We start from the raw sequence: 18,100 nt of genomic DNA, 5'->3' as shown, positions 1-18,100 counted from the left end.
CAACCCTGTTACATTGAACAAAGATAGAAAACTATTGTGGAAATAATCTTTGTTATCTTACCAATATACATGATTTCTTAACATGCATGCCATGTGCTCTCCTGTTATTCACTACATTTAGGGCAGGGGCCATTTTGTGTGAAAAATACCAGCACTATTGTGTTTTTAACATTTTGGTTGTAAAGTTATCCAGTAATTTAAATGTATCATTGTATTTGTTCGTGTTAAAGCTGTGTGTGTGTGTGCCTAGATTTTCACATCTCAGTAATAAATTCTACAAACAACACTCCATAATAACAACATGTTTGTATGAAATCTTTGCTAATTTATTTTTATTCAAAAATCACACATACAAAGGTATTCACAGCCTTTGCTCAATAATTTGTTGAAGCTCCTTTGGCAGAAACTATAGCCTCATTGGCACATTCATTTTTGGGCAGTTTCTCCCATTCTTCTTTGCAGGACCTCTCAAGGTCCAACAGGTTGGACATCTCCAGTGATGTTCAAAGAGGTTTTGGTCTTTGAGACACTAATGGACTTTCACAGAGTTATCTGCAGCCACTATTTCATATCACTGTTTCTTCATCAGATTGTTTCCAAGAGTTAGAGGGCTTTTTAGGTCCTTTCTTTGCAAACACAAAATGTTTTCACTGAGGAGAGGATTAATTCTTGAAAAACATAACCTGTGTACTTCAGAAAAAAACAACTATTTATGTTAAGCTGTAGTTGTCTCTTCAGCCCCATTACCATCTTCAACCCTGTTACCCTAAAGTCTGAACTACTTTTACTCTGAATTACTTTTCTGAACACCCCACAGCATTACTGAAATATTTAATTATTATTATTGGTCATTATTCTAAGATATGAAGACTAATAGTTTTCAACCCCATTATGGACACATATGGGAGCTCTCAGAATATGATCATAAAATGTATTTGTAACGCAATCGACATTTTTTAAATCAATCAGATGTCCCTCAAACTAGTTGAGTATTTGCAAATATAACATTTGTATGAAATCTCTCACTTTTGCTATACTAAACCTGAAATTGAGGTTTTTGTGACGGCAACCTCATAATGTTTGATCAAAGAAGTGGCTTAGGTTGAACTAGACCTTAAATTGAACTAAAATCAGTATTCTTATGATTGCTCTGAACATTTCAGAATCAGTTGAACAAACATTAAAATACTTTTTCGTAAACATTCATAAATATTATTCATAAAAATGTAGGTTCAGACTTTAGAGTTGAAGATGGTAATGGGGCTGAAGAGACAACTACAGCTTAACATAAATAGCTGTTTTTTTCTGAAGTACACAAGTTATGGTTTTCAAGAATTAATCCTCTTCTCTGTAAAAACACATTTTAGTGGCTGCAGACAACAAGAAGGCAACACAGGGTTCCTCGGAATATCACCTGTAGCTTTCTGCTGCGTCTCTGTTAAAAACCTTTCTTACCGGTTACACCCGCCCATATCGCAGTAGCTTCAGCTCCGACCGCTTCGGGGATGTTGATCGGCTGTGAATATATAGTGAACGAAACTTGACTTCGGGCAGAAGAACCCGCTCGCATCGAACATTTCTGCTTCGGAATATTTCTAAACTTTAGACTAAAGTCAACATAACTAACATGACAATCGTACCTTCAACGTCACAACGCCAACTTATTTTAGAGACAAAAAATAGCTCAGAAACTAATTTTGACTGACTAAAGTTTAGAAATATTCCGAAGCAACTGCAATGCGAGCGGTTTCTTCTGCCCGAAGTCAAGTTTCGTTTTTGAGAAACAGAGACGGGTCGGCTATATATTCACAGCCGATCTCTTTAACCCGATCAACATCCCCGAAGCGGTCGGAGCTGAAGCTACTGCGATATGGGCGGGTGTAACCGGTAAGAAAGGTTTTTAACAGAGACGCAGCAGAAAGCTACAGGTGATATTCCGAGGAACCCTGTGTCAACATGACAATCGTACCTTCAATGTCACAACGCCAGCCTATTTTAGAGACAAAAAATATCTCAGAAACTAATTTTGACTGACTAAAGTTTAGAAATATTCCGAAGCAACTGCTATGCGAGCGGTTTCTTCTGCCCGAAGTCAAGTTTCTGTTTCTAGCTATTAGTTTCTGAGCTATTTTTTTGTCTCTAAAATAGGCTGGCGTTGTGACATTGAAGGTACGATTGTCATGTTAGTTATGTTGACTTTAGTCTAAAGTTTAGAAATATTCCGAAGCAACTGCAATGCGAGCGGGTTCTTCTGCCCGAAGTCAAGTTTCATTTTTGAGAAACAGAGACGGGTCGGCTATATATTCACAGCCGATCTCTTTACAGCCGATCAACATCCCCGAAGCGGTCGGAGCTGAAGCTACTGCGATATGGGCGGGTGTAACCGGTAAGAAAGGTTTTTAACAGCGACGCAGTAGAAAGCTATAGGTGATATTCTGAGGAACCTTGTGTTGCCTTCTTGTTATCTGCAGCCACTATTTCATATCACTGTTTCTTCATCAGATTGTTTCCCAGACTTAGAGAGCTTTTTAGGTCCTTTCTTTGCAAACACAAAATGTGTTTTCACTGAGGAGAGGAATAATTCTTGAAAACCATAACCTGTGTACTTCAGAAAAAAACAACTATTTATGTTAAGCTGTAGTTGTCTCTTCAGCCCCATTACCATCTTCAACCCTGTTACCCTAAAGTCTGAACCTACGTTTTTATGAATAATATTTATGAAAGTTTATGAAAAAGTAATTTAATGTTTGCTCAACTCATTCAGAAATGTTCAGAGCAATCATAAGAATACTGATTTTAGTTCAGTCTTTAAGTTAAGCCACTTCTTTGATCAAACATTATGAGGTTGCCGTCACAAAAACTTCAATTTCAGGTAAAAGTGAGAGATTTCATGCAAATGTTATATTTGCAAATACTCAACTAGTTTGAGGGACATCTGATTGATAGGAAAATGTTGATTGCGTTACAAATACATTTTATGATCATATTCTGAGAGCTCCCATATGTTGAGGCACATGAAAATCACAATGTACTGAAGATATGAGTCATTCCATTTTTTTTTTTTTGACCAAAATGTATTACTTTTCTGAACACCCCACAGCATTACTGACATATTTAATTATTATTATTGGTCATTATTCTAAGATATGAAGACTATTAGTTTTCAACCCCATTATGGACACATATGGGAGCTCTCAGAATATGATCATAAAATGTATTTGTAACGCAATCGACATTTTTTAAATCAATCAGATGTCCCTCAAACTAGTTGAGTATTTGCAAATATACCATTTGCATGAAATCTCTCACTTTTGCTATACTAAACCTGAAATCGAGGTTTTTGTGACGCAACCTCATAATGTTTGATCAAAGAAGTGGCTTAGGTTGAACTAGACCTTAAATTGAACTAAAATCAGTATTCTTATGATTGCTCTGAACATTTCAGAATCAGTTGAACAAACATTTAAATACTTTTTCATAAACGTTCATAAATATTATTCATAAAAACGTAGGTTCAGACTTTAGGGTAACAGGGTTGAAGATGGTAATGGGGCTGAAGAGACAACTACAGCTTAACATAAATAGCTGTTTTTTTTCTGAAGTACACAAGTTATGGTTTTCAAGAATTAATCCTCTTCTTTGTAAAAACACATTTTAGTGGCTGCAGACAACAAGAAGGCAACACAGGGTTCCTCAGAATATCACCTGTAGCTTTCTGCTGCGTCTCTGTTAAAAACCTTTCTTACCGGTTACACCCGCCCATATCGCAGTAGCTTCAGCTCCGACCGCTTCGGGGATGTTGATCGGCTGTGAATATATAGTGAACGAAACTTGACTTCGGGCAGAAGAACCCGCTCGCATCGAACATTTCTGCTTCGGAATATTTCTAAACTTTAGACTAAAGTCAACATAACAAACATGACAATCGTACCTTCAATGTCACAACACCAGCCTATTCTAGAAACAAAAAATAGCTCAGAAACTAATTTTGACTGACTAAAGTTTAGAAATATTCCGAAGCAACTGCAATGCGAGCGGTTTCTTCTGCCCGAAGTTAAGTTTCGTTTTTGAGAAACAGAGACGGGTCGGCTATATATTCACAGCCGATCTCTTTACAGCCGATCAACATCCCCGAAGCGGTCGGAGCTGAAGCTACTGCGATATGGGCGGGTGTAACCGGTAAGAAAGGTTTTTAACAGCGACGCAGCAGAAAGCTACAGGTGATATTCTGAGGAACCCTGTGTTGCCTTCTTGTTATCTGCAGCCACTATTTCATATCACTGTTTCTTCATCAGATTGTTTCCCAGACTTAGAGAGCTTTTTAGGTCCTTTCTTTGCAAACACAAAATGTGTTTTCACTGAGGAGAGGATTAATTCTTGAAAAACATAACCTGTGTACTTCAGAAAAAAACAACTATTTATGTTAAGCTGTAGTTGTCTCTTCAGCCCCATTACCATCTTCAACCCTGTTACCCTAAAGTCTGAACCTACGTTTTTATGAATAATTTTTATGAAAGTTTATGAAAAAGTAATTTAATGTTTGCTCAACTCATTCAGAAATGTTCAGAGCAATCATAAGAATACTGATTTTAGTTCAGTCTTTAAGTTAAGCCACTTCTTTGATCAAACATTATGAGGTTGCCGTCACAAAAACTTCAATTTCAGGTAAAAGTGAGAGATTTCATGCAAATGTTATATTTGCAAATACTCAACTAGTTTGAGGACATCTGATTGATAGGAAAATGTTGATTGCGTTACAAATACATTTTATGATCATATTCTGAGAGCTCCCATATGTTGAGGCACATGAAAATCACAATGTACTGAAGATATGAGTCATTCCATTTTTTTTTTTTTGACCAAAATGTATTACTTTTCTGAACACCCCACAGCATTACTGACATATTTAATTATTATTATTGGTCATTATTCTAAGATATGAAGACTATTAGTTTTCAACCCCATTATGGACACATATGGGAGCTCTCAGAATATGATCATAAAATGTATTTGTAACGCAATCGACATTTTTTAAATCAATCAGATGTCCCTCAAACTAGTTGAGTATTTGCAAATATACCATTTGCATGAAATCTCTCACTTTTGCTATACTAAACCTGAAATTGAGGTTTTTGTGACGGCAACCTCATAATGTTTGATCAAAGAAGTGGCTTAGGTTGAACTAGACCTTAAATTGAACTAAAATCAGTATTCTTATGATTGCTCTGAACATTTCAGAATCAGTTGAACAAACATTTAAATACTTTTTCATAAACGTTCATAAATATTATTCATAAAAACGTAGGTTCAGACTTTAGGGTAACAGGGTTGAAGATGGTAATGGGGCTGAAGAGACAACTACAGCTTAACATAAATAGCTGTTTTTTTCTGAAGTACACAAGTTATGGTTTTCAAGAATTAATCCTCTTCTCTGTAAAAACACATTTTAGTGGCTGCAGACAACAAGAAGGCAACACAGGGTTCCTCGGAATATCACCTGTAGCTTTTGCTGCGTCTCTGTTAAAAACCTTTCTTACCGGTTACACCCGCCCATATCGCAGTAGCTTCAGCTCCGACCGCTTCGGGGATGTTGATCGGCTGTGAATATATAGTGAACGAAACTTGACTTCGGGCAGAAGAACCCGCTCGCATCGAACATTTCTGCTTCGGAATATTTCTAAACTTTAGACTAAAGTCAACATAACAAACATGACAATCGTACCTTCAATGTCACAACACCAGCCTATTCTAGAAACAAAAAATAGCTCAGAAACTAATTTTGACTGACTAAAGTTTAGAAATATTCCGAAGCAACTGCAATGCGAGCGGTTTCTTCCGCCCGAAGTTAAGTTTCGTTTTTGAGAAACAGAGACGGGTCGGCTATATATTCACAGCCGATCTCTTTAACCCGATCAACATCCCCGAAGCGGTCGGAGCTGAAGCTACTGCGATATGGGCGGGTGTAACCGGTAAGAAAGGTTTTTAACAGAGACGCAGTAGAAAGCTACAGGTGATATTCCTGTGTTGCCTTCTTTTAGGAATAAAACGGGTTGGTCGATACAATATCTATGAGGTTCGTAGATAAACAATCACGAAAATAGCAATGCATTCGCTTCTCGTCCTCCAGATATCCACGCTAACGCGCCGCTTTCAAGTATATTCAGGTCTTGTTGGTGTAGTCTAGAGTCGGACGGGTCTGCCGAGTTTAAGTTTCGCTTCGCCGCACGCTGTTGGGTCTCGGCGGCGCCGCAGCTCCGGGAGTCTGAAACCCGTCCTCACGAGGCACGCCGCGGTTGCTTTAAATGCACCCAGCGTCACAACCGCGTTTTACTGGTTTGTTTTTCATTGCATGGCTCTGCAACTGAATTGCGGCCGGAGAGCTCTGCGATTCATTTCTTACTCTAATCACAGCCAAAGAGCTCAGTTCAAATTTGTAAAAAGGTGAGGACATTAGACATTAAGCTCGCATCAGATGGATGTCATAGTTTAGACGTCAAACTGGTGTCATGTTGAGATCACACTGACATCAGTGATGCGTTTGATTGACATTTATTGCATAACATGGCTTCTTTGTCAGCCTAATTAAGTATAAAAAAAAAAATGGTACCACGGAAACCCTTTATAATGCCCGTTCAGTGACAAAGCTTTCTCTGTTTAACAGCGCGGTGCTAGTATTGATAGGAGAACCTTGGATTCAAAAGCACTGATAATCCTGAAACAGACCTTGGGTCCAGCTCGTGTTCTGTCCCTCTAGGGTGGATATATATATATATATATATATATATATATATATATATATATATATATATATATATATATATATATATGTGTGTGTGTGTGTGTGTGTGTGTGTGTGTGTGTGTGTGTGTGTGTCTAATCTAATGTAAAACACCTGAGCCTGGGTAATGTAGTTTATTGTGTTTCAATAAAATATGACTTTGTGCTGTGACCATTTCTGTCAGATTTCGTGTGTGCATGCCTACCACGTGTTAGGAAAGAGAGGCTTTGGTTAGATTTACCGCCGCAGCATGCGTGCTCTTTGACTTCAGACGTACTCTATTTAACAGTTAAAACCCTTCAAATCGCTGTACAATGTCACAGAATCCGGATTCAATTTGGATTGAACTACCATAAAGTAGTGATGCACATCTGATAAGATTCGGTTAGTCATATGGAGTACTTATTCATCCTTCAAGTCCTTTTGAATTTACATTTGTATCACGTATTTCAATTTTGTTAATAACCTACGGCTATATAAAAAGAAAATGTAACGTTTTTCCATTTTTCTTTTTAGCTGCTGAATTTAAGAGCGCAATAAGCAGGAAACTTCACTATAATGCAGATGGGGCTCCTCAATTTTACAGCAGAGACTTCTGAGGTTCTTTACATGCTTAATTTATAGACCTCAGGCAAGCGCTCAATACTAAATGAAATAAGCAGGAACTTCATCACCAGCAGAACTTAGCTAACATCAGGAATAGTGATAGAGGATAACAGTGCAGTCTTAACAAGAAAGCATCCAGAAGATATACAGGTTCGCTCCTCCGGACAACTGTCGTCCTCCCGAACAAGATCTTTCTTGGCTGGACTCAACCTGGTTAATAAAATGTATTGGCACTAAAAGACATTTCTTACAGAGCTGGGGATGAAACCCGACGATAGACTCTTGAATGCAAGGAAGTCCTGTGGCTTGTCATATGCACTGCTTAACAGATCAATGCTGCTGTCCGGATACTTTAGATTATCTGGACAGAAAGTAATGAATGTTCTCCTGGCTCCGGTCTCAGTAATACTAAATGTGTAACATTTCTTCATTCAGGATTTCAACCGTTCTGATGCTGTGGCTTCTTATTTGTGTCGGCACGTAGGCAACGATTGGCGTTTTTCATTTGTCAGCATTTATTGCAGCGTCAGGTAGTGTGTGTTTACGCGACCTTGCCTCTGCAGGCTCCTCTCCCGTCTCGGCGGTCGTCCACACGTCTTCAAGGGTCGGCCTGGCCGCCGTCCTGCCCTGCTCTGTGGAGTCACTCCTGGAGCCGGAGCACACCTTTCACATACAGTGGGAGACCGTAAGCAATGCGGTTTTTGAGCGCATGGGACAGGAGCGGTTTCAGGGGGAGGCCTACAGAGACCGGGCGGATGTCCCGGAGGAGCAGCTCGTGAGGGGAGACTGCTCTCTGTTCCTGCGGGATGTCAGATTCAGCGACGCGGGCGTCTACGAGAGTTACTTGGTGGTCGGCCAGTCGAGTATCAAGAACCGAGTTTTCATTCAGCGCGTCCAACTTGCTGTTACCGGTGAGGACGCTTTGACGCTGTGAACATACCGTATGAAGTAGGCTAGTGTTAAAATGTGCGCATGCAAACCTTTACAGCTCACATGACATACATGCTTTAGCTGAAGAATATATGTCAGTTCTTTAAAAAAATTATAATCTTCCCATTTGTGCTTTTAAATCCTCCATTTGGTCTAGTTTAGCTTCATATTTTGTTAAAGATAAATTTTAATAATGTTGTTGTGTATTTTTTTATCTATCTATCTATCTATATATCTATCTATATATATATATATATATATATATATATATATATATATATATATATATATATATATATATGTGTGTGTGTGTACTTCATTTTTCTTTTTAGTTTATTTGATTTTTACTTTTTATTTTAAGTAAATGAGAATGAAAAAATGTTGCCTTGGCAACTTGATAAAATAAAATAATTGTAAATATTTTAATAATATTTAAATAAGTTTAAATATTTTATTTTGTGTAACGATAATACTTTTTTCAGTTAACTATAATAACTCTCTACAACGCCTCGCTCCTCTCCCCGTGGCAGATCACAAGGACATCAAATCAGTGCGGACGGGGGAAGAACTGATCCTGGATCTGCACACACATCAAGCTGAGCAAGTGATTTTTCAAAAAAGCAATGACACCGACTGGACCGTCCTGTGGCAAAAACATGCAGTCAAACACAAAAAAGGTCATCTGATAAAGAGAGGAAACGAGTTGATTCTCAGTAATGTTACGGCCCGCAGCGTCGGAACATACAAAGTCCTTGACTCAGAGGGGTTGGCTCTCAGCACAATAAAGGTCACCGTTATAGGTAGATAACTTAACATTAAATAAAACATGTATGATGTCTATGTAGTGCTTCTGAGTCTATTGTGTTGTAAAAGTTTAAAATGTGTCACCATTAGAGTGATTAGTGTTTTCCTCTGTGAAGATTTTTCCATTATAGTGCGTAAATAACTTTCTTTGGTGAATGGAAGTCGTTTGATTTAATCTTTCAGTTTGCCCCCAGGTCTAAAACGTTGTACAGTTTCACAGCTGATTGAGGAGTGTATTCTTCTACACATGTAGTATAAATGCTTGCTAAAGTTGAAGCCACTAGCCCTTCTTATTTAGGGGTTGAAATATAGATGGATAGATGGATTCAGTAAAAAATGTTTAAAAATGTCAGTGATACTTTTATTTTGAATTTTGAGACAATTTTACGGTGCTTATTAATATTTATGCAATAATCACGATCATTTACCGATTTTCCCCCCATTAAAAATAGAACAATTGTATTTTTCCCTTTTATTTTTCAATAGCAGTGTTTCATGTGAAAAAAAAAAAAAAAAAAAAATATATATATATATATATATATATATATATATATATATATATATATATATATATATATATATATATATATATATATATATATAAAAGGTTTTAAGGCATATCAGTGCCATCTGGTGGGAATAAAAAAAAACAATACCATGGTGTTAGTTGTATACAGTATAAAGAATGATTGATTTTACACATTTGCAAAAACTTACTTTGTGTTGCAGTCGCATCAGTTCCTGTTTGTACGAGCAAAAGATTATCTGAGTTTTCGGGTTTTTTGTTATATTTTTATTTATTTTCATTTTCATTATTTGCGACAGCGAAGGAGCCAAGTGTGACTTTTTATTTGTACATCCGTAATATACACTTTTTTGTGCGCGTGGGGGGTCTTTGCATTTCTTATACGACAAAAAAATCCACAAGTCAAATACATTTCTGATCAAAGAGGCCTAGAAGTTTTTCCTGATTTTTTTTTACACAGAATAGCCAGTTGTTAATCTCAGGGTTTGTTTTTTTCTTCATTTGTAGAACCCGTGTTACCCAGAGAAACAGAAACTCAGCAAATACAGTCTGCATTAGGTAAGTTGTAGACAAATGGTGTAATTCTTACTTTACAAGTTAATGGAAACATATCTTGACTGTGAAGGAAGAAATGACTGCTTCTTACAGTTTTGATCTTTCTTGTTATTTTTTTTCCCCGCTTTTTTTCATTTCAGGTAAAGCTACGATTATGTCTTCTCTAAACCTTGCTACTCTTTTCCTCACGTTTTGTCCGATGCTTCAAATGTATTGAGATTGTTCTGATTTTGACTGTATTTTGAATTTAATTTTAAACTGAACTATTGTAGCCTACATTTTGAGGAAAGTGTTCATTTAGACCAGACTGGTTTTTATAAGTCTGTGGTTTTCTCTCATTTCTGAAAGCTCAGTGTGAATACCTTTATTCTAACGATTATTCTTTGTACATTGCCCTTTATTATTCATTGTAGAGTTAATATATAATAAATAAATAGCAAATCAATTGTTTTTTTTGTTGTTTTTTTTCAACCGTTTGATTTTTTTTTTTAGATATTTGAACATTTCAGCGATTCTGATATAGATTTATAAAAAAAAATGCATTTAGATTAGTAAAAATATAATGCAATTTCATGATGCAAAAAACTAAAGGTTATCAGCGTTTACCTATACTTTTATTATCGCATGAGGTTAGAGCAGATTTGATTAATTTTATCAAAATTGCTGAAACATATCACATCTTCGATGTGCGCGTTTACGTTTACATTTGAGAGATAAATTTTTTAGATTGCTTGCTCATTTTTAATACGTCTCTAGGATCTTTCCTGTAAGAATACTGTAAATTAAATAGACATTTAGACATTTTTGATTCTGAATGTATGCATGACATTAAAGATGCGCATCTTAAAGATGATCTTTGCACACAGCAGACACTTTCTAGTCATCTTGCGGATGCATGTATGCTATCTGAGCAGTACTTGACTTTACTCTTGCTATATTTAAGATGGGCTGGTGAACCTATTAATGACATTTTAATCCTTTTATCTAAAATATTGTATTTATCAGAATAAAAATACACTGCATTGTCGAAGTGAAACCTAAAAATATTATCAAGGTGAAACTTCCATCCCCAAAATAGCACGCAACCACGAGAATATTGTAAATTGTATTATTTTATTAAAAATGTACAAAAACAATAAAAAGACAGCAAATCAAACGGCGTGTAAAAAGGCACTATTTAAACCTAAAATGATTTTTAGAACAGTAAAGTTAAGGCACATCAGAAATGTTATTTGGTAAAACTAATACTGGTATATTATTGGTTATAATTGTTATTACAGAAAGTATCACTGCTTTCAAGGTAGAGGAGGATTTTACTGGCAGGAATGTGTGACTGTACGTATGTTTGAGACTGCCTTGAAATTTCATCTGCCTTCATTCGGTGACTCGAAGGATCCTTGGTTTGTCGCATTTGGGGCCATTTGCAGCGCCGCGTTCCGCTCGTGGGTAAAATGGACCCACCAGCCAGTTGAGGGGTGTATTGTTGAGCAGGTAGTCCATGACGTTATCCATGGAATCTCTTATTCTGTTCAGCTGGGATCGACTGCTGAGGAGGACGCTGCCGGGCAGATCTCCTATAGCGGCGGCCTTACTGAAGCTGCTGTAGATCTCCAGGGCGGAGTGGCTGACGGAGGCGGCCTGGACCTGGATGTGCTGAGGGAGACCTTTGAGTCCGGACACCAACACCAGACATGTGCTCTGAAGCTGCTGGCTGAGGTTGTGGGCAATGGCCAATGTGCGCGATTCGATTTGCTGATTGAAAAACATTAGCGAGAGAGAACATGGGGAATTGAGTAATACTCAGTTGAATACTCTAAAAAGATTCAATTCAAATTGTAGTTCTAAAATCATTTCCATTAGAGCTGCACGATACATTGAAATAAAATCCACATTGTGATATGGATTATTATAATTGACAAATCTCCCAGATTGTGATTTCATTAAAGTAACTAAATTTGGCCTCAAAAAAAAAATTTAAATATAAGTTTAATTTTACAGTTAAACTGTTTTCAGTACAAATAATATTTTTTCTTGTACAAATAAATATATATATATATATATATATATATATATATATATATATATATATATATATATATATATATATATATATATATATATATATATATATATATATATATATATATATATATACACACATATACACAGAGAAATGGCAAGTAACACTTTATATTAAATGTTACATACCTTTCAGCCTTAAAATTATTTTGCCATTAAAAATGTTCAAAATTAAATAGGATAAGGATAAGCAATTATCAATAAAAAAAAAGATTTTTAATATGCACCAAAAATAAATTATTTTTTTTATTGCAATATATATATATACAAAAAACCAACATGATCCAAATTCACTATCGTGGAGCCCTAATTTCCAGTCATATAATATCTCAGATACCTCAGCTTCGTTGTCTGTGACCGTCTCGTTCTCTTCTGGACTCTGAGAGACGGTCTTCCAGCCCATCAGTGAACTCAGTTTCTCATGTAGCTTCTGGTTAGACACATCAAAATTATTGAGGGTATATTCAATCTAATAAAAAATAAAACAAAGCCACGACATTAGAAGGCGGTATTTTGATCTATTATAGATCTGAATGAATCTCAGATCAACTTACTAGATCCATGTAGTGGTTTAACTGAGATATGGACTCTTGGCTGTGTTGCATGGTGTTACGAACTTTATCCACAGCCCTCTGGTAAGCCCTGTCCCGCACTTTGCTGGAGAGAGACCCCAGCCGCACGTAGTAACTGGGTGCGTCGCTGTTGTTTTCCAGTCCTTCGGAGTCCTTCACTTCGCTTTCTGAGAGAGATTAAGCAGAGAAACAGGACAAAGAAGCAACTGTTAGATCTGAGAATTTCCATCGCCGTTTTATGAAGATTAGTGAGGCTCTCGAGACAAAAAATTAATTTCGGATCGCCAGTCAAGGACCTCTTTGAGATGCTCCCGAGTCTAACATTTCACTCGTGGATAGAATTAATAATTCTTTTCCAGGAAAACGGAATCACTCCCTGGACTATTTGACGCTAATAACAGAGCGTACAGTATGGACATGCTTGCAATGCAATTTAAAAAGTCATACCTCATGAGAAGCATCTCACAAGAATATCACAAGATATGCAGCTCTCACAGCACTTAAGAGTCTCAATGTGTGAGTGTGTGTGTGTGTGTGTGTATATATAAACATTTTGTCTTATTTGAGAAGTCGTTTCCCTCTGATATACGTCCTATCACAAGTGTAAGTCCCGATCTAAACACGGGTCACCTCTTTCCTCCTCTGTTTCAGGTAAGAACTGCTCCAGGAGAGTCTCAGATGTGCTCAGTGCCGTGTCCATGCTGCTGCTCATGAGTCTGACCACCCTGCTCTCCATCACCGTCTGGACCCCGCCGCTCACCGCCGTCCTGGTCTTCTCCACGCTGTCCTGCACGGCTCCCCGCGTCCTGTCCGTCACTTCACTGATGGTGGAGGACACGGACTCCTTGGCACCGTTCATGGTGCCGCTGACGGCTTCCTTGGCTCCTGTCACTGCCTCTTTAGCACTGGCGACGATCTGAAAGAGAAAAACACCATTACAGCAGTGCCTCAAATGATTAAATCGCATCCGAAATAAAGGTTTCGTTTACATATACATACATATATATATATATATATATATATATATATATATATATATATATATATATATATATATATATATATATATATATATATATATATATATATATATATATATAAAAGCACACAATATAGTATACACTGTGTTTTCATTCTTTATACATGATTTGAAAATGCTGCAATCTACTGTGGTATACTAATGTTTTTGGAAGTTATAAACCAAAATGCTCTAAAAAAAAAATTACGGGTCTAATTTTTAACGTGGCACCCGTTCTGTGTTGGTCAAGCGAGTGGTTATGAAGTGGTGTGATGATGACTTTGTGAGCTCAGTACTGTTGAAGTCACCGTGAAATCAAAACGAGTAATTCCCGTTAAGTCTTCTTCACACCTAACGCGGTCTCGATTTTATCCTTATTACCCTCACACTGCCTTCATTCATTGAGCCTGGTTTCTCCAAGGATTTTCATATCCATTTCTGTCACCTGATTTCTGACCAGTTTGTGTTTCTTGCCCACCGGGTCGATAAGTTAGGGTCAAAAACACAATTAATATTCAATAAAACCATGGATTTGACAGCGCTGGCGCTATCAGATGAAAACAAAACTTGAGCTGAATAACGACACCGTTGTCTTCGGCGAAGCGGTTTTTACAAATTCGTTCATAATTCATGTGTATTGCAACATCAACTAAATGAGCTGGTTGAGCTGCTAATCGCCGATTTGAACTCGTTTCGTAATAAATGCACTTTACACAGTGATTGAACCGAACCGAGCTGACCGGAGCCGAATAAAAAGACACCATTGTCTAGCTGCTGCTGCTATATACCAGACGTTTAAACTCTCAGAAAATTATACAACCAATCCCCCATAGACCAAATCAAGCCCCACACGTCGCAGCACTTAAGAAAAGGCTTTAACGAGAAGACAAGCATTACATAATACCTGATCGGAAGGCTTGCGTAGGATCGGCAGGGTCCTCTCTATCTTATCCAGTCCTCTGCACGCCAGGTCGTTCGCCATAGAGACTGCGGAGAGAGACGGGATTTGTTTTAGCGAATGCATATCGGCCTGATCTCGACCTGCGAGCAGCAAGGGACTCACTCTGAGGCTCCAGCTTGCCAATGATGGGTAAGGCGCTGTGAAAAGCAGCCGAGGTTATGGATTTCACTCCGTTCTCGGCCACCTCGCACACAGACCTCAAGTACGGATGGTTGTTCTTGGTGTTGCAGTACGCATTGGACACCAAGCCATAGGTAGATAGAACCAAGGGAAGGTGAACTATGCGTTCCACCACATTCTAGAAAGGAACAGACGGCGATGAACAGATTAACTGACATTCCACCCATAAAACATTTAGGAATATTGTCATGGAATTAATCGTAAGTTGCATAAATGTGGCCTTGGAGCATTAAACCAGTTATAAGGTATTTATCATCTGAAAGCTGAATAAATAATCTTTCCACTCATGTATGGTTTGTTAGGATAGTAGGACAACTATTTGAAAATCTGAAATATGATGGGGCAAAAACAATAAATAAATAAAAATACGGGAAAATCACTTTTAAAGTTGTCCAAATGAAGTTCTTAGCGACACAAATTACTAATCAGAAATTAGGTTTCGACATATTTACGGAACAAAAAACATTATGTAATAACCTGATGAGTTTTGGCATAAAAGAAAAACTCATGCAATGTACTTTTTTGGCTATTTCTACCAAACGCTCGTTAAATAAGACTTAAATAAGGACTCAAATAGCGCACCTGGTTATTCACAACGTCCACGGAAGCCATGTCGCTACAGTTAGCAGAATATCTGCAAAAGATCAGTAAAACCGTCAGCTTTAATGAATCTAGCAGCCTGTTCAATGCAGTGAATAACGGAGAGGTTTAAATGCCAGCCCAGGAATAAAAGAAGCTCTTTACCTGTCGTGTTGACTGACCACGTCCCCGAGCTGACTCTCCGTCGATATAATGAGGATTGGGCGACTGTTCCTGGTTTTATAGGAAGAGTGTGTGACACACTGTGCGTGGCGTCACGACGACTGATGTAGCGCAAAGGTCGGGGATTTCACCGTGTGACACGAGCCGTGTTTACGGAGACCGTTTAGACGCAGTTTTCCGTCACGTCTGTAGAGCCGAACGCGTTCACAGGTGCGCGCGAGCGGCCCGGACCTCGTGACTCGCGCGCGTTTGAGGAATTAGCGAAACTACCCAAAACTAGCATCTGACACGCTAACGCGGAAACTTGCCGTTTTCCTGACTTCATAACTGAAGTGAAGTAGGTGAGAGTTCACTAGGAGTCAGATCAGGTGAGGTGGGGCAACTGTGGTCGTTTGCCCTGTGCTTATCGGGAGTTCATCGTCACAAAGGACTTTAATCCCGAAAATGTTGTCATCGGTCTGACATCATCATCATCATCCTCATCATCGTTACTCTTCAACATTTCACTGTCATTAAATACATGTGAAGTTCATGGGCAAGTAAAAACAACCCTGAAGAAAACTTGAATGAATTAACGTTACATTACATTAAGCAACACTAGCAATCATTTTCACCGTTAGCCTGTTTATTAAAACCACTGTTCCAGTATCATCTGTCAGGCAATCAATGTCAAGTTAATACCGACAGTTACTTGTGTTTAACTGGCTATTCGGCTATTAAACTTACTTTTGTTAGTAAAAACCCACTCCTCTATTCTCTTTCTTACTAGTTGCTAAATCGTTGAGTAGGACATCTCTCGAAAAAACGCTTTTCCGTTTAGTTGTCACCTGTTTTATTGCATTTTATTTTTATTTATTTGAATATATATGTATGTATATATAATTATTTGAGTCAAAAACACGGTTCCTTGTAGTTCACGAACAAGCAGGAAAAGTTGGAAAAGTTTTGTGAATCGATTCATTAAAAAGAACCGACTCAAAAGAATGATTCACACAAAGCGAAACTGTTACTGAGCCGAACGCGCATCTGCGGTTTATATCATATTTTTTTTAATATCGTATTTTATATCATTTTTTTATTTGCCCCAAGAGATAACTATTAAAGACTACAACTGAATTATTGTTATATATATATATATATATATATATATATATATATATATATATATATATATATATATATTATTATCCTAGATCTTGTTTATAAGATTTATAGGCTTATGTATTGTGATCATGAAGGCCTATTTTGTTTTGGGAAGTTAAGCAAAACGTTCGTACCTAGAAAGTACTGCAAATAATATTGTAATAATATAAATATTGCAAATACAAATATCAAGACGTTTAAAACGGCGCGTCATGCACGTGTTGTAGCGTTGTACAACCACTAGATGTCGTTAAATTAAAATAAATTCAATTCTCTTTGAAAACTTTTCTTCAGAAGCTTTTCTTTAGGTACCCTTTCATTTAGACTGAGCTTGCTTGCCACGGTTTTAATTCTTTAAAAAAATAATCTCTGGTGGAACAAATAGGTATAGATGAAAGCTTAAGTGTTTTACAACAACTATAAAAATAACAAAATACTGAATACCAATACCAATCAGATTTCTTATTCATATATATATATATATATATATATATATATATATATATATATATATATATATATATATATATATATGTAACAAGAGGGCAGAAATTCTGATGTTTTGTTTTGGTTAACTGTCAAAAAAATCACAGTGTTTTGTAAAGTTGAAAATGAAAAGAAATGTGGAATTAGACATCATTGTATTATACTAGATGGAAAAAATTTGGGAAAATCTATTTTATAACACATCATAAAAAGCATAAAATGCTGTTACAGTTGTTGGAAAAACACAGTGACACGTCATACTGACGGCACCCATTCACTTCAGAGGATCCTTTAGTGAGAAATTGATTTAATCCTAAATTTCCCCCAGATGGAGAAACAAACTCATTCATCTTGGGTAGCATTTAGGCCTTTTAAGGCATTAGCACCATTTAGGAGGATGTAAAGCAATCACTTTTAAGATTTGCTCGGTGTCTTGGGATTGAAGGTTCCTCTGCTGAAAATACAGCAGTGTTGACGGCGGTTGTGCTAACAGGCAGAAAAGATGACGATGACTCAGGACAAAGAGCAAAATGACTTCACACTGTCATTCTACTGAATCTCTGAAACAAAACTCTGACTCGGCCGTCCCACAGAATCTGCTTCGCAGGGAAATTGAATCTGGCTTCTGCCCATTTAGAGACAGGACACGGTTAGCCCGTGCTATTTAATATAGTTGTGCAAGTGCAGTCAGCACACAATA

The 18,100-nt window shown here is 37.3% G+C and overlaps 1 protein-coding gene and 1 long non-coding RNA gene across 7 annotated transcripts; one reads left to right on the top strand and one right to left on the bottom strand.

Annotated features, from left to right (window-relative positions):
- Positions 1-722: 722 nt before the first annotated feature.
- On the bottom strand, positions 723-5,594 carry LOC122358545. Its single transcript, XR_006252623.1, has 3 exons — positions 5,538-5,594; positions 3,747-3,807; positions 723-1,516 (listed from the first exon to the last, which is right to left on the bottom strand). It is a non-coding gene; the product is annotated as an uncharacterized LOC122358545 (long non-coding RNA).
- On the top strand, positions 1,525-13,842 carry lgals17 (galectin 17). 6 transcript variants are annotated; one of them, XM_043258387.1, is made up of 6 exons: positions 1,525-1,887; positions 7,820-7,860; positions 7,948-8,295; positions 8,845-9,114; positions 10,152-10,202; positions 13,502-13,842. In XM_043258387.1, exons 1-6 carry the CDS (start codon positions 1,871-1,873, stop codon positions 13,768-13,770), a joined length of 996 nt encoding a protein of 331 aa, XP_043114322.1. In that variant the 5' UTR covers positions 1,525-1,870; the 3' UTR covers positions 13,771-13,842. The 6 variants fall into 6 exon arrangements, with proteins under 6 accessions (XP_043114322.1, XP_043114323.1, XP_043114326.1 ...); XM_043258388.1 differs by lacking the exon at positions 1,525-1,887 and adding an exon at positions 3,763-4,179; XM_043258391.1 differs by lacking the exons at positions 1,525-1,887; positions 13,502-13,842 and adding exons at positions 5,816-5,969; positions 10,340-10,644.
- The last annotated feature ends 4,258 nt before the right edge of the window (positions 13,843-18,100 follow it).

The sequence above is a fragment of the Puntigrus tetrazona genome, chromosome 15 (assembly GCF_018831695.1).
Source record: "Puntigrus tetrazona isolate hp1 chromosome 15, ASM1883169v1, whole genome shotgun sequence".
NCBI classification, from domain to species: domain Eukaryota; kingdom Metazoa; phylum Chordata; class Actinopteri; order Cypriniformes; family Cyprinidae; genus Puntigrus; species Puntigrus tetrazona.
The sequence above is the reverse complement of the archived record's forward strand: the minus strand, read 5'-3'. Positions and strand labels throughout refer to the sequence as shown.

Excerpts from the sequence above, each read along its gene's own strand:
- lgals17 (XM_043258387.1), top strand. Across the intron at positions 8,296-8,844 it reads CGTCCAACTTGCTGTTACCG|ATCACAAGGACATCAAATCA; the intron begins GTGAGGACGCTT and ends TCCCCGTGGCAG. Across the intron at positions 9,115-10,151 it reads AATAAAGGTCACCGTTATAG|AACCCGTGTTACCCAGAGAA; the intron begins GTAGATAACTTA and ends CTTCATTTGTAG.